At 51.5% G+C, this 16722-nt stretch overlaps 1 protein-coding gene across 1 annotated transcript; it reads left to right on the top strand.

The window, feature by feature from the left end:
- The first annotated feature begins 256 nt into the window (after positions 1-256).
- On the top strand, positions 257-16504 carry ABCG8 (ATP-binding cassette, sub-family G (WHITE), member 8). The gene is made up of 13 exons (XM_012727405.1): positions 257-319; positions 4359-4460; positions 5627-5777; positions 9420-9658; positions 10130-10262; positions 10361-10630; positions 12744-12903; positions 12984-13067; positions 13564-13763; positions 14317-14393; positions 15022-15289; positions 16150-16277; positions 16367-16504. The coding sequence occupies exons 1-13, from the start codon at positions 257-259 to the stop codon at positions 16502-16504; spliced, it is 2013 nt and encodes a 670-aa protein (XP_012582859.1).
- The last annotated feature ends 218 nt before the right edge of the window (positions 16505-16722 follow it).

Here is a 16722-nt window from a genome sequence, read left to right as displayed (position 1 = left end):
CCCAGCACTGGGACTAGAGTTCGGCCAACAGTGCCATTATCTGATGTACCTTTAGCCAGAGTGTGTGTATTATCTTGGCTGCTGTGGGCAGAACACACAGCCTGTGTTTGTAGGCGGGATTGCCAGAGAGGAGCACCGGGAGAGAGACGGTGGCACAGCAAACGAGAGCCAGAGGGGCCCAGCTCTGGAGAAGAGAAAACACTGGCCCTGGCAGGCAGCAGTGGCCATCTAAAGGAAGCGGCAGCAAGGGGGCCCCATGGCTGAGAAGGCCTCAGAGGACACAGGGCAGTGGACTGAGGCTGCTCCCCAGAATGCCTTGGTGAGTGATGGGAAGTCTCTGGGGGTACTAGAGGATTCAGACCTCTCTTCTGTCAGGAACTTCTATTCTAACACCACCAAGAGCACAAGCAAAGTGAGGATGGATGGCAGGGCTCTGTTTCGCGCATCAAAGGGCTGAGGCAGGGGCCTGGGGTTGGAGGGGACATGAAGTGCCTTCCTATAGGCACATAGTGTGCTTGCCACCTGGGCTGATGTGGCTTTTTCCCATAAGACTGCACCTCTAAATTGTGCTCACACATACCAGGGGCTCTGGTGTCTTCTTGTCTCTGTGGCTGTCAAACTCAGAGTCTCAGTGGCAGTGAAGTGATGAAACTGGTGGCTTTTGTGGGACACTGCAGCGTATGCTCTATAGCACTATAGCTAGCAACCGTGAGATCTGGAAGGGAGCTGGAAGCAATAGGCCTCAGCCGTGGGGTCAAGAGACTGGGGTACCAGGTTTCTGCCTTCATTGTACCTAGAAATGGCCTTCGACAGAAACATTTTGGGTGGGGTTTGAAACAGGAGACTAAATTGGAAAATAGGGAACACTTCCCACCCTTCACCCTCACTGTATCACAAGTACTGAGGCTTCTAATACTTTGTTGGGCTTTGAGTTGCTGGGACCTGACTTCAGCCAGGCCATTACTGGTTAGGTCTGCAGCCATTTGGGCCAGTCCTTGCCAGGGGCCCTAGGGGTCCTCACCACAACTGGAGCAGCCTCATATACTATAAAGTCAAGGGCAGCTTTGGGGATACCTTCTCTCCAAAAGTCCGACCATTCAGCCACCACAGCTTAGAACTGCCAAACCAGGGGTGCTTGCACGGTGCCTGCCCTTTCCCATGACTTTTTCTCCAATTCTGTTACTCAAGGTGCCAAGTGATAGTCTGCCCCTAACTGGGCAGGGAATAACAGGACAAGGTCATGTGCAATCTCCCTAAGAACTGTTAAATAGCTTCTATCTCCCTTCCCCATCTTTCTTACAACATGGAAGGCCAGATGCAGTTTCAGAAGTTCTAGAGCTTTTTGAAGCAGCAGCTAGGGTGTGGTAGTGCTGGAGGATCAGCTTGCAGTTGATTCTCAAGCCCCCTTCTCTGCCCACCCTCAGCTCTGAAGGCAACGTGATACACGTCTGTGTGGTCACCCCATCCGGTGTGGTCAGCCCATCCTGCTACCCCACATTCCAACCACACCACCTAAGACCCTTGCCGGGTGGCCTGGGGAACCTGGTTGGGGGTTACTGGCAGTTCACAGCAGGATGGACCTGGCTCCAGCTGGCCCTGGGAATGGACTTGCGGCTATTTGCACAGGGAATCCTGGGGTCCTGGGTACCTGGAAGAGCAAACGCCTTGGCCCACAGACTCCTCAGTCCACAGCCAAGAGCATGGCCAGAGGGGACAAGGTCTTGGGCAGACTGAGTGAGAGCTGCACTGAATGCTTAGTAAAAGTCTGGGCTCCCCTCTGCACCTCTGCACCCCACCCCTGCTTCCTCCCAGGCACCAGTCCTCAGCACATCACTGCATTTTTTGAGGACATGGGCTCCTCATCTGAGAACAAGAAACTTGTTCTCCCTGAGTTTTCTTTAGTCTATGCTTCTGACTCAGGAATTTGATCAGAAGTTAATATAAGGAGAAATTACAATGTAGCCCAGCAGGAGCAGAGCTGGTTACCTACAAATAAACCTGCTTTTGCTTTTTGGGGTGTCACCTGTCAGAAATTCAAGTGATGTTCTGACAGTCGTGCTGATTAAGATGTCAGTGGAATAGATATTTAAGTATTTGAAAAATACAGAGAATTTGTCAAAACCTCAGGAAGCGTCTAACAAATCCTTCCTGAGAGGCAAGGAAAATATTTCAAAATGGGACAGAGGCTGTCTCCAACCCAGCCACAGATTCTTTTCATCTTTTTTCTTCTTTGAAAGTTGAACAGCTGGAGCAGCTCTAGCAGGCACCAGCGTCAGATGGTGGATGAGGCTTAGGCCCAGTGAAAGGGTGCTGTGGGGAGCTGAGGAGGAGGTCACGCCCCTCTATGCCCCCCTCTTTCCTTCCTTCTCATTCTCTGTCACTCCCCTGGACCCCAGCACCCTTCACCGCAAAGCGCGCTCCTGGAAATCAGAACCCACCTGAACTTGCTCCAGACCCAAAATGCTCAGCCCTCCTTCCTCAGCAGTCCCTTTACCCCGATATCTAACTGGGGAGACTTTTGGGCCAGGTTTTTGCTTGAAGAAACAATTTCTGATCGAATTCATCTTATGACAATTGACTAATGTCTCTCCTGCCGCTATCTGCTTTGAAAAACTAAACAAACAAGATACACGTTAGCACAAGTATCTCTCTCAACAATTGGTAGAATGTCTGGGAGGCTAACAAAATAAAATAGAAAAACTAGGCTGTGCCTGGGCTGGTGGTGGTGGGTGAGAGACAGACCTTTGGGAAACAACAGCGTTCTGAGCTGTGCGTGCCCCTCCCACCCCAGAAGCTTCGCCCCCCATCTCTGAGGGCAGAGACCCCTTCACCACTTCCGCCTCCACCTCTGGCCTCACCTTGGATGGCAGCCCCGGGGGCAGGGTGAGGTGGGAGGATAATGATATTCTACTCCAGGCCTGCTCTCTCCAGCTGAAAAGATTTCTCGAAGTATTTCAAGACAAGCCAGCTTAGAGAGAGTGGACTGCGGTGTACCCACCAGCAAGAGCCTAGAAGCCCCCTGCACCATCTGCTTCCTCTCTCCCTCAGCATCCTCCTGCTCCTCCAGTCCTTCTGCTGGTTAGGGGTCTTTCTTTCCCATGTTTTTCTGCATGGTTGAGTATGTGTGTGGTAATAAACAAATATTAAGCAAGTTAAGTAGCTACTGCCTGCTGTTTCCATCCTGTCCCTGCACTCTGGGGTTATTCTTGGCCTGCAACAGTTGGTGGCCTGCATTTACTTCTCTCCATTTCCATTGGTATGCAATACTTTGACAGCAATAATCAGATATTATTTTTACATGAGTTATAAGAAAAGCCATTTTCACATAAAGCACACTTGGGTATTGGGCATGCACTGGAAAGTCAAAAGACTAAGTTTCTCGACTATTGCCTTTTTCACTGTCTTGTGCCAAATGCCACAGCTGACGCCTGATATGGGCTTCCAATAAGGTTTATTGGATGCTTGCTTGACTGGGTAAATGCATCAGGGTGAGATCAGTGGCTTGAAGGGAAGAAGACTGAGTCAATAGGAACTGATTCAGGAACACATTCCTTTTTTCTGAACTGTATAAACAAGAGAGAAAGCAAACACTTTGAAAAAGGAAATCTAGAAGTAGGGTTTTCCTTGTTACAGTCTGAATGATGTAAATGACAGAAGTGATACAAGAGAAAGAACTCAGACCCGCTGATGGCTGATTCCGCTCAGAGGTATCAGTCAGCACCATGAAACATTGCAATGGCTGATGAAGAATAGCAAGATGATGATGCTGATGGTGGCGACATGCTGATTAATGACGATAACAGGGACTTTCTCTGGAAGTTTGCGACTGTATCTCCAATGACTTTGTTGCTCAAAACCCCTCATCAAAATAAGATGCCACTCTTCCCAGGACGTCATTTTCACAGATTTGTTTACTAGCTTGTTGACAGCAGCTTTCTTCTCTCATGCTGGGTATGTGCAGTCTGACACTTGCAGATAGTAAGCCAGATGCTGGGAAAAGCGAGGTAAACATCAGCCCAGCTCACGTCTTCCTGGTGCACAGAGGCCACAGAACTCTCTCTTGTCCACAGGTAGGGCCTTGTTTGCCATAGAGGGCGTGGGGTCAGGATCCATCAGCTTGTGGTTGAGCTTCTCTGGGTCCACGAACTGCATAGAAAGGAAACCCCAAAGCTCTCTCTGAAGGAAAGAGTAAATGCTCCCACTTCCTGAGCTCTTGGGTTGCATCTGCCCAGACCCACCTCTTGTCAATTCAGGACCTCAAAGATGCAGGCTGCGACTTGCCCTCTTGAGTCTCTGACGCCTGCTTTCTGCTATGTCCTCAGCAGAAGGAGCCTCTCGCGTGTGATGTCTCCCACAAGGGCTTCCAGGACAGCTTGTTCTCCTCTGAAAGTGACAACAGTCTCTACTTCACCTACAGTGGCCGTTCCAATACCTTGGAGGTCCGAGACCTCAACTACCAGGTAGAGGCACACCTGAGGGCAAGGTGCGGGGAGAAGCAAGGGAGATCAAACAGGTCCCCCAAGTAGAAGGGAGGGGTGACGGGTGAGCCGCACTGGCTGGGGTCCCTCTGTTCCTCAGGACAGACTCCAGTCCATGAAGATGCCTCAAGCCTTACAGAGATGCCCTCCCTCACCAGTGACACATATTACAACATGAGGTGGAGAGGTATAAAAAGAGAATGTAGACCTCTGTGAAAACACAGTGCAAAAGTACGACCCTGTGGGAAAGAACTCTCTAAGACATTTTTTTGGCCTTAGAGTTTGAAACAATTTAAAATTTTTGGAAAAGTTGGAAAAATGGTATTTCCATGTATTCTTTGTCCAACATCCCCTAACATTAACATTTCACATATCCATATCAAAATTAAGACATTAACCACATTAACCAAGGTATAATGGTGTTAATTATAGATATTATTCAGATTTCATCCGTTTCACATCTGTTTTATAAAATGTATTCTTCCTGAGGCTGATAAAACATCCAGAATGCAAGGACCGCTGAACTTGCAGAGGTTCTCTGGAATCCCCTGGTCAGATTCAAAGATCCCTATTTCCCTTTCCTCCCTGGGGTCAGACCCCAGGTGGCCCAGGTGGAAAGAGGAGGGTCCGAGGCCCCTGTCTGGCTGCCTACGGTTGACGGGCCACCCCACGGGCACCCCACGGTCTTTCTCTGCTCTGCCACTTACTTAGTAGCTGGCCTGGAGCAAGTTACTTCGCTGCTCTGAACCTCATTAACCAAACAGGGATTCTAATAGTACATATGTTGATAGGGATTGAATGAGATAATGGATATAAATTCCTTACACATGGTAAACACTAGGTAAGTCATTCGTAAATTACTATTATTGTTTAACAAAGACAAATCATTTTGCTTCAGATGTTTGATTTCTGTTCTGTAATTACACACGATTTTTATAGCTGATCTTCAGAATTGGCAACTGCAGGTTCAAGTCCTCAGCCAGGTGGGGTCCAGCACCCAGGTGGAGGTAGAGCCTGGGTGGAGCCCCCTGAGGCTGTTGTATATCAGCAGCAGGTTATGTCTCCTGTGACAAATTGGACAGAACTTGCTGAAGACCCACCCCACCCCCCAGTTCCTCCCTGAGGAATCTCCCGTTGTCTCCCCATAGGTGGACCTGGCCTCCCAGGTGCCTTGGTTTGAGCACCTGGCTCAGTTCAAGATGCCTTGGACATCCCACAAGAACTCTCCTGAGCTGGGGATCCAGAATCTGAGCTTCAAAGTGAGGAGTGGCCAGATGCTGGCCATCATAGGGAGCACAGGTACCTCGAAGGGCTCATAGGGAGTGTGGTACTTGGGCAGAGTGGTCCTTGGGCAAATGGATGCTGCTCACAGAACACTATGCTGAGTAGTAGAATCAAACAACAGAGCAGTGGAGAGCAAGGGAGTTTCTGACATGCGCAGTGATGGTGCCTCCTGTGTTTGCAGTTACAACGCCTGTCCTTGGGGATCCCCTGCATTTGTGCACATGTGGAGGTGTGGATTTGTACCCCCATATCATATAGCTACATAAATGATAGGAAAGCCAATAACATTGGAGGGAAATCTTTCCCAGAGGCATCAACTTCAGGGAGTCCTCTAGCACAAGGAGTACCCATTCATTGCTCCCCTCAGGCAGATTCTGGTGGCGGTCAGACAGCACTGGTCACAGCCCCACTCTTGCATCTCAGATACCCTTATAAGTGGTAGTGTGACCTTCAGACAGCTGCAAAGATCAGGAATCTCACAGCACTCAGCAGGTCTCATCTGCAGGCGAATTTGAAGTTGGGAGCGCAGGTGAGCTGAAGGGGGGCTTGGAGAACAGAGATCATCCTCTTTGTTATGTACTACCTTTCTTTCTTCTCACCAGTGTGGCAATTTCTTTAAGGAGCATTTGTAAAATGACCTACTCCTCGATAACTAGAGTGTTCTTCTGTCCCAACATGCTCACATGCACACACACCTACATTTGACAGATGAGAATACTGAAGTCCGTGACGTTGAGTGAGTGGTTTGAGGACACACTTTAGTGCACAGCTAAACCTAGAACTTTGACCTTCTGACTCTCAGATCAAAGCATGTGCCTGTGACATCCTTACCTAGTGTCAGACAAGGCACTTTATACCTTTTAATTAATCATTTCCAGAGGTATTGATTACTCAATTTTTTGAACATCTGCTGCAAATTTTTACAGTCTTCTGATAAGGAAGTTTGGTTTATTGTCTAACCAAAGATCAAATGATATGTTGTCTAAATGCACTTTGTAACTGAAATGACATCCAGAAATCAAGCCCCACCCATCTGGCCCTGCCCCTATAATTCTGATCTACAGAGAAAGTAGATCCTTCAGAGGCCTCCTTGATCTTTGTAACTCCCTGTGACTTCTTGGAGTCCCCACTGCTTCTTTATAAACTGAGAATTGGTGACACATATACCCTGAGATAGCCTCAAGGTTAATGCTGACTACCTATGCTCTGGAGCTCTCAATGCCCCTGATTTGTGCTTAGGAGAGTGAAGTTCAGAGAAGTCAAGCAGGAATGACGCTGAGCAATCTCTAAGGTTCCTGACTTCAGCATTACTTAGCTTCAGGTTTACTTGACTGAAATTAAAGTGACTTCTTAGTTTTATCCATTATACTTTATGTCACACACACACACACACACACACACAGAATGCTGGGTAATTTTTAAAAATAACTTGAAGCAGCCCCAGACAGTTTAGCATCTTATGCAAGATCAGCAGTAACCATGGATATTTTTGATTTGTTGGAGATGTCAGCCCTTTTAGAAGGGCCTTGAATGCCAGTAGGCTCTTGTCCTGTTTCATGGAGCAACTCTCTGATCACTCCAGGCAGTTTCCTTGGAAAATCTCATAAGATTCTTTTGTTTAGGGAACCTCACTTTCTGCTCCCTGGCTGGGAACCCCACTGGCAAAGTCCCTGGTGCTCCCACTAGCTGGGTCTGCTATTATCTCCAGACAAGGGAGCAGGTCTACAGTCCCTCTGATCCCATCCTCCCCACAGAAGCGGCCAATGAGTTAACATGCCAGGGGCTGTCCACAATTCCTCAGGCCAGTCATGGGGTAGACAACAGGGTCCTGATCCCAAGTCGGGGAAGGTCTTTTGAGACCCTCTGGTCAAAATTGAAAAGAGGAATTCACAGACTCGGGTGAGAGCAGAGGAGGAGTCAGCGTTTATTGATTATTAAAAGAGCAAGAAATAAGTGCCCTGGGGAGAACTCTCTGGGCATGAGAGAATGGGGGAGGTTCTGGGTCTAGGGGCAGATGGAAGTTTCAGGAATGGGATTTGAGGACAAAGGGATTAATCTTTATTGTCTGGGAAAGCAAGGAGAGTGGACTTGGCTAGTGTCCATTATTATGGCTAATTGTGGGCGCCAGTCAAGTGCAGCTTGCTGGGGCAGCACTTGGGACTAGCCCTGAGGTAAACACCTCCTCGAGGCTGAGCGCCCACAGCTCCGAGGTGAACAGGTCCAGTCTCAAGTTCTGTGACTCCCTCTGCTCCTGAGTCCTTTAACTCTTCCTTTTCCCATAGGAGTTAACTTGATAAGTTGTGGAAAGATAACTCAGGAATGACCACGCTGGGAGAAACCAGCAAAACAATAACAACCATAAACCCAAGGTGCCAAGGAAATTTATGGGAGTGAGTGTCCAGGTCTGAAGTCATATGGTTTAACATCTTGTTTACCAGCCCATAGGACCAGTGCCAATTGAACAGGAAAATTTCTGCAGTTTTTCCTTGTCCTGTCCAGGGACCTTTGCTATCCCAATATCTGACACAGTCTTCCCTCTGGCTCCTCTCTTGGCTATTTTGCACCATCTGAGCTCCCACAGAAAAGGCAGTATGCAGTGTGCACCCCACATTGAGAGCAACTAGCTGGTCAATGGAAGGATCACTGGGAAGCTTCCTGTTTAGGTTTTTAGCATTGAAGGCATGTGGTTACCTGCAGGACACATGTGAGCGTGGCAAGGAGTCATGGCTACATGTCAAGGACTGGCATTTTCCTTATTTGAAAAGAACTTGGAAAAGTTGCTCCCCCAAAAGAAATGTTCAATAAGGAAACCAAAACCACCCCTGGGTGAGTTGGACAGAACTTGCTCTCAGCATGGTTTCCAAGAAGGTGCCTCCAGAATCTGAACCCAACTAATATTTGTCAAAGAGTCACCTGGAATACTTTTGGAAATCTGATCCAAACTGAAGCTTACTTTCCCAAATCAATAGAAATTGTTCTGTCATTCAAAAGTGGATGGTGTTCACATGTGTGCAATAGATTAAAGTAAAAAAGCACCATTGATAAAAATAAGAGACCAAAAAAGTAAGAGATGCAAAAAAAGAATTATTTTAAGAGAGATGGATGTAGGGAAATTCAGAACACACAGGTACACTGTGCTGTAATTTTTAAATCATCTATACATCTGTTACTTCTCTATTTCTTCTCCCATATTTCTCAATAGAGTTTTTTTGCATTTTCAAAAAGACACCCTATTAATTCTCTAGATTAGCCTTTCCCACAAAGCCAGCTTTTGAGCCTAGTGACGTTGAATGATGAAATGTAGCCAGCATGTTTGCAGCCCAAGTAGTTAGGCTTCACCGTGCAATTTAGGAAGTCTTGCTTGAGGTGGGGAGCCGGGAATGGGGGTGGGGGGCATCGGGAGAAGGCTTAGCACTGCAGGACACCCAACTTAGCCCGTGGCAGTCCCCACCTGAACTTCCAACATCAGTGTGCGTCTAACCCCCTAAGTGAGCAGATGAATGTCCCGAAGCTCAGGAGCTGGGTCTGCCCAGGGGGCTGGTCACCTCTGCGAGGCTAGAGGCGTCCGGCGTGGCTAGAGCCGAGGCAGCGAGCAGCGACTTCCAGGCTGGGCCCCTCAGAAGCTCTGTTCTCAGGGTGTCTTTGCTGATTTTGCAGACTGTGGGAGAGCATCTTTGCTGGATGTGATCACTGGACGAGGCCCAGGGGGCAAGAATAAATCCGGGCAAATCTGGATCAACGGGCAGCCCAGCACGCCTCAGCTGGTGAGGAAGTGCGTGGCCCACGTGCGCCAGCACGACCAGCTGCTCCCCAACCTGACTGTCCGCGAGACCCTCGCGTTTGTTGCTCAGTTGCGTCTGCCCAGAACCTTCTCCCAGGCCCAGCGTGACAAAAGGGTAACCAACTGACCCTGGTGACACCCCCAAACCATGACCTTCCTTGCCCTCGGAGCCTCCTACCTCCCCACCGCAGGGGTCAGCATCAGCATCAGAAAGTCCGCCAGGGGCTCCGCCTGTCCTTTAGTCCTCTTCTCCACACCCCTCCCCTCCATCTTCACCCCACAAGCCCCCCATGCCCCCACGGGCCCTTCACAGCAGGGGACAAAATGTATAATGTGGATTTGGGGTCTGTTTACTTGTTTGGGGGTCCTTGGGCCAGTAGCGAGCCTGGGGCCATGTTCCCCACACTCCAGAGACAGGACAGGACAGCGCCCTGCAGGCGGGAGCTGCACAGACACAATCCGGGAAATGAAGAAGGGAGCTTTGAACCCGTAGGGGGGAGCTGGTGTTTTATACTTTGGGGCACTGTCTGGCCCCGAGTGACCCCGCAGGGGCCTCTAAAGCCTGCGCGCTTCTCCCCGGGGGCAGGTGGACGACGTGATCGCGGAACTGCGGCTGCGGCAATGCGCCAACACGCGCGTGGGCAACACGTACGTGCGCGGGGTGTCCGGGGGTGAGCGGCGAAGAGTCAGCATTGGGGTGCAGCTTCTGTGGAATCCAGGTGTGTGCCACGGGCCCTTGGGGCATGAGGGAGGGGCCTGTGTTGCCCACCTCAGCTGGGCCACACACTCAATGGGGGGTCTTTTCTCTGCTGGGAAGGGATCCTCATTCTGGATGAACCTACTTCTGGGCTCGACAGCTTCACAGCTCACAATCTGGTGAAGACCCTGTCCAGGCTGGCCAAAGGGAACAGGTTGGTGCTCATCTCCCTCCATCAGCCACGGTCGGACATCTTCAGGCTCTTTGACCTGGTCCTCCTGATGACATCGGGCACTACCATCTACCTGGGAGCGGCCCAGCACATGGTCCAGTATTTTACAGCCATCGGCCACCCCTGCCCTCGCTACAGCAACCCTGCGGACTTCTATGGTGAGCCAGGGGGCAGGGCACTTGGTACACAGGGCTCCCCCAGCTTTTCACCTGGTGCCAGAGCATGGTGAGAAGATGCTCTGGGCAGCTCAGAATCCAGGACTGCAGGGGCAGAGCGGGGAGCAGAGCATGCATCATTTTGCCAAGTATCACACACTAGGGACCCAGGCCTGGTAAAAGCACCTCCGCGATAGGTGGGAGAAGTATCTTGTGGGCACAAAAAACAAGGAAACTGCAAGTCCCGGGGCTTGACCCAAGAGGGTTAGGATCAGGGGTTTGGATCAGTTTCTACAGCTGTGGTCTTTCTTCATACTCTGTGGGGAAAATTAGAATGTCTGAGGTCAGGAGGCCACCAGGAAATCTTAAAGCTGTGGCGGGAACCCCAAGGCACTAGGAGGCACCGGGGTCCCAGAGCATGGACACGCCCAGTTGGTGGGGTCATCGGCAGTGAAGCTCTAGTCATGAAAACTGCTTTCAAAACACAGTTAGCTTCCTGTGTTCAGGCCTGAGTGCATGGCCCTCAGGGGAAGTGTGTTCCCCTTGCTTTATTGGGGTCCACAGTTGCCTTTCGGGTGCCTGTCCTGGCAGCAGCAGGGGGATGGCAGAAAGACCCCACAGATGCTCCAGGTCCAGGAAGCAGCAGCATGGCCTCCCCATAGGCCCCCTGAGCCCCAGACTAACCAGGCCAACCAGGTGTAGGGCCTCACTGATATGCATGGTGAAGAGCCCATCCTCCTGAGGGCAGACAGCAGCCCGATGGCGCCAGGCCCCAGAGGGTGTCCCTCTGACCCTCACCCTCACGCCCCTTTACAAATGAAGGGGCCTGAGCTGGAAGAACTGAACCCTCTGTACAAGGCACAGAACTAGGAATCCCACCAGGTGTGCCTACCTAGACTGCTGGCCCTGCCACCCACACCCTCCTCCTGGTACCAACACTCCATCTCCCCCCCTCCGCCCGCCCAACAGAGAACTGGCCACTTTCTCGCCACTGGCTTTCACCCTGTGTGTTTGCACTGTGTGAACTCGCAGATATCAGCACCAGACTGGCTTCCTGCCAGTCTTTCAGCCTCAGGCTGGCCATCCTCAAATAAGGGGGCAGAGGGCACCTGCCAACCTGATGGAATAACATGCAGTAACCCCAGACAGGGGTTACCAGAAGTCAAATGCCTGTACAGACCTACAATACCGCCTCTTTTTCCTTATTTTATATTATTATCATATATATATTTTTTAATATGGGGGATCCTACTACCAGCTCTGGGGTATGTGACCCTCAACAACCTAGGGTGTGCCCAGAGGCTCAGAGCCATAGCTCTGGGGGTGAGGGGGCACAGGGGTTTACACCCCACCCTGGTTGTCCTGCCTTGAAGTGTATCATGAAAATAGGAGAGAAGAGGCAGAGAGGCGAGGAGGTATTTACAAAAGGGAGGAGTGGAGACCCCTTCTGCTGGTTTTATGAAGGCCGTTCTGTGCCCTTCTGGCATACTGGGGCCCCTTAAGAGTAGGCTGTGACTTGGAACTACCAGGTGCTCCCCACATGGGAACCAGAAGGCTGTTCTGCAGCTGATCTTACACCTCCTTCTCCTGGGGCAGTGAGAAATCTGCATATAATAGCTTGGACCCTGGTACCCTCTGGCCAAAACATACCACCTTCAGGTCAGGCTGCTGGAGAAACCAAGTTACTCATTTGCATGACAACAGAAAGGTCATCAGCCCAGACTAGTCTGAGCCCTGACTGCTCATCCTCTTACCCAACATGCACTTGTGGCCAAGGGGTCCTCACAAGCTTCAGGGAGGCAGCCGGGGGCCTAACTGTGGCTGGGTGTGTGGCTGTGGAGGCTCAATGCCTCTTGCTCTGTCCTGGGACTGTCCCATGATGACCGGGTCAGGGAGGCGTGGAGGCCTTGCCTGTAGGTCCTCCACTGTTGTCCTTTCCCCTTTGGATGGAGCCAGGCCCCAGCAGGGCAGGAAAGCAACCCTGGGTGTCTCTGCTACTCTCTGCTCTCGCCTTATTTCATGCTCCATGGTGGGGAGCATACCCTGGAGCCCCCCAGGGCTGATGAATCCTGTAAGCAAACTGGGTCACCCATGGCCCTACATGCTCTGTTTACAGTGGACTTGACCAGCATCGATAGGCGAAGTAAAGAGCGGGAAGCAGCTACCAGGGAGAAGGCTCAGACACTTGCTGCCTTGTTTCGAGAGAAAGTACGTGACTTTGATGACTACCTGTGGAGAGCAGAGGTGACAGAAAGCACAGACCCCTGTGCAGGGAGGTAAGGAGGCTCGGGCGCCTATAGTGACAGAGCCCCACAGCGGGGGCCCCACCCCCATGACACACTCTCCCTCGGCACAGCCCGGGCCTCCCGAGAGACAGCAATCCGCTCCCGCCTCCTGCCAAGCTGCCTGGGCCTGCGCATCAGTTTACCACCCTGATACGGTAATTGCCATTTCCTGGCCTCCATCACCAAAAGTCGTTGTTGCGTCAAATCAGACCCTTTGGGTCTAAAGTGAACCTGGAGAAGGAAGTGTGAGGTAGAGTCAGTAGAAAAAAACAGGTCTTCCTCGGCATCCTAATGCAGTTATAACTTCCAGCCCCTGAATCCTACCGATGGTCAGAACAGTCTCAGGATTTCTCTTACGAGGACACAGCCGATGCCCTTATCCGAATGTCTTTATGGACCGATTGGTCATTTTTTCCCTCAGGATAACTTTAAGTAAAATGTAACCCTGCTAGCTCAGCCGGTCATTTATCAAGCGCCTCCCATGAGATGGGCTTGTTGTCCGTTACCCTCTGTCTCACAGTGGCTCTGTGAGGTGGGTCTCGCCCCCCTGTCTACAGGTGAGAAAATTGAGCATTAGAGAAATTAGATGATGTTCCCTAGCTCTTGGGGCTGTAGAATGCCGGTCCCTCCGCACCTCTTTTGTTTCTTCAGTCGTCAGATTTCCAACGACTTCCGAGACCTGCCCACTCTCCTGGTCCACGGGGTAGAGGCCTGCCTGATGTCACTCATCATCGGCTTCCTCTACTACAATCATGGGGCCATCAAGCTCCCCTTGATGGACACGATGGCCCTCCTATTCATGATCGGGGCTCTCATCCCTTTCAACGTGATCCTGGATGTCATTGCCAAGTGTGAGTGTCATTGGCCCTGGTGCTAAATAATTTCATCATGGTTGTGAAATAAAAGACAATAATTGCTCTTTTCAAGTTCACACATTAATACAAGCATGCAAATGAAAGCAAATGACCAAGGAGTCTTAGCTGTTCCTGTCCTCACAGGATTTATACTTAACAGAAACACACAAGTCACAGAGGCACAAACATCGAGACCAGGATGACTTTATCTGGGCGCCCGCCTGTTTCCTTTTTCTTTTTTGGTAGAAGAATGGGGTGTAGGCAAGAAGTTTGGGAGGGGGTGAGAAGGTTCACCGAAAATAGACTTGGGAAGCAGAACAGGCAGGCGGGTCTACTGAAATGCACTGCTGAGGGGAGCAGCGGGCAAGACAGGAGAGGTCTGCCGTGCCTTGTGGGTCGCTCCCTGACTGGAGCTCAAACTCAGGCCACAGTGGTCTCAACCGTGTAAGGAATGTATACAATCTAACTCTTCTGCATTGCACTCAGACTCAAAAGCAAAGATAGTGTAAATTAATTTCACCTTTTCATTCTTTTTGTCCTCCCTTTCTAGGTCATTCAGAGAGGGCGATGCTTTACTATGAGCTGGAAGACGGGCTGTACACCGCGGGGCCATATTTCTTTGCGAAGGTGACTGGGAGGGCTGAGTGTGAGTGAGCTGGAGGTCAGGGCTTGAGGCACAGAAAAGTGCACACCCTGTGGGCAGCTTGGGGTGCTGCTTCACCAGTGGCTGTCTTGTATTTCACAACCATGATGTTAAGCATTTCCCAGAAGGCCAGGACCCTACACCAAGAACAACAGTTTCCTGGTCAGCAGAAACCCATACAGAAGTTGTGGGGAGCTGAGATTGCAACAGTATAGCTCGCAGCTTCACTCTCTCTACACCCCTGGAAGCCGCTCAGCAGGGGCTGGCTCTCATTTTGAGAAAGGGGGTCCTCAGGGAGGTTATGCGACCATCTCACAGCCATACAGTGACTAGGTCTGGGCAGGGAAGGTGAAGACCAGGAGTCAGGTCTTAGGGGAGCAGTAGCCCCCTGCCATGCTCACCTCTGAGGGAAACATCTTTGAGTTGCCTGGAGATGCTCTTGCATGCATTCATGCCATGGGTCCCATTCGGCTTGCCTGCACCCACCTGCCCTGCAGCAGCCTGGTCAGCAGACAGAAAGGCTGGCATGGTGGGTTGCTGCCCTGAATGTTGAGGGGATAACAGCAAACTAAGTGGTTAATTCCACATCCATGCGAGAGTTGTCCATTGTAGATCCTAGGGGAGCTTCCAGAACACTGCGCCTACATCATCATCTATGGGATGCCCACCTACTGGCTGACCAACCTGCGCCCGGGGCCGGAGCCCTTCCTGCTACACTTCCTGCTGGTGTGGCTGGTGGTCTTCTGCTGCAGGACCATGGCCTTGACCACCGCAGCCCTGTTCCCCACCTTCCACATGTCCTCCTTTTGTGGCAACGCTCTCTACAACTCCTTCTACCTCACCGGGGGCTTCATTATAAGGCTAGACAACCTGTGGACAGGTGAGGCCTGCTTTCCTGGCCTGCTCACGTTCTTGAGGTTTCCAAGTGGCCAGGTGGAGTCTGCCACTTGTCTTTCCTCTGGAGAGAAAGCTTGTTGCTTGGGTGTGGAACAGGTGCCCTGGCCAGCTGTCCTGTATGCAGCTTCTGCAGGGCCCCGCAGAGGTCACCCTGGGCTCTCCCTCATCTCTACACTCACCAGTGTCAAGCCTGCCTCTCCGCTTGCCTCCAGCGAGCCCTAGCTTTATCTGACCTCTGACTACCGCAGACAGGGCCCAGAGAAGCTGGTCTTTCCAGATCTCCTCAGCAGAGTGTTCTGAGGCACAAATCCATGGAGCTGCTTTGTTAGGCCCCTGCTGGGTAGCTTCCTCCCTGCTGCCTCCGTCAGCTCTTCTGAAGCCCTCGTCACAGCCAGGACTCCCCATTCAGCTGCAGCCTCTCTTCTCAGGGTGCCAATGCCCACCAGCCTCCCCCTGCCAGGCCTTTCCTGGCGAACCCAGGCAGGATTGCTTGCCTCTTCCTCCTCTGCTCCTTCCCACGATACTGCCCCTGGGTGGGGCCCGCAGACTCAGCACTCACTGTGTGGGGGCTGCCGAGTTCCGTGAAGCTGCTGTGCCGTTGGGTGGAGTCACATGGGAGCTTGCAATGGGTCAAGCATAGGGAGGCCCTGATGCCACTCACCCCTCAGCTCCAGGCCACACCCCAAGCTGCCCGCTGTCTCCCTGCACTTTTTCTCCCCTCCTCCTTGCTCAGGGGACTCGCTTCCCTGGGTCAGAGCCACCCAGCAGCCTACCCAGGGTGCTTCCTGGGAAGCAGGTGTCTGGCAAGCGTGAATCTCATCACACACACCTCCCTGTCTTCAGTGCCTGCCTGGATTTCCAAATTGTCCTTCCTCCGGTGGTGTTTCGAAGGGCTGATGCAGATCCACTTTAAAGAGCAAACATATCCCTTGACAGTTGGCAACCTCACCATCCCTATCCGGGGAGATGATGTAAGTATCCAAAGGCTTCTAAGGGCTTCTAAAGGGATGGCACCCATAGGAGCATGTGCTGGCCGACTCACTGGTGTCTGTGTTCCCAGATCCTCAGCTACATGGGCCTGGACTCCTACCCGCTCTACACTATCTACCTCATCCTCATTGGCATCAGCAGTGGCTTCGTGGTTCTGTACTATTTGTCACTAAGGTTCATCAAACAGAAATCAAGTCAGGACTGGTGATTCACGTTCAGACTCCAGCTAGCAATTCGAGACTGATGCTTCACCCCCAGACTCCTGCCCTTTGCTGGGAGAGTCAAGGAGACCCGTCAGCGGCACTGCCTTCGCCCAGGGAGCCTCTTCCTCGGCATGAGGAGGACAGAACCAACACAGAACAGACGCTGGGCTCCGCCCGCTCGCCTACCTCAGGGCTGCAGTGGCACGGGCCTGCCACAGGATGG

The sequence above is a fragment of the Condylura cristata genome, unplaced genomic scaffold, assembly GCF_000260355.1.
Source record: "Condylura cristata isolate star-nosed mole 26May11 unplaced genomic scaffold, ConCri1.0 scaffold00020, whole genome shotgun sequence".
Lineage (NCBI taxonomy): Eukaryota > Metazoa > Chordata > Mammalia > Eulipotyphla > Talpidae > Condylura > Condylura cristata.
This window is presented reverse-complemented; position numbering and strand designations above follow the sequence as displayed.

Coding starts and splice junctions, on each gene's coding strand:
- ABCG8 (XM_012727405.1), top strand. CDS start 257: ATGGCTGAGAAGGCCTCAGAGGACACAGGGCAGTGGACTGAGGCTGCT. Junction 12,904..12,983: donor ACAGACCCCTGTGCAGGGAG/GTAAGGAGGCTC, acceptor CCCTCGGCACAG/CCCGGGCCTCCCGAGAGACA. Junction 13,068..13,563: donor CAGTTTACCACCCTGATACG/GTAATTGCCATT, acceptor TTGTTTCTTCAG/TCGTCAGATTTCCAACGACT.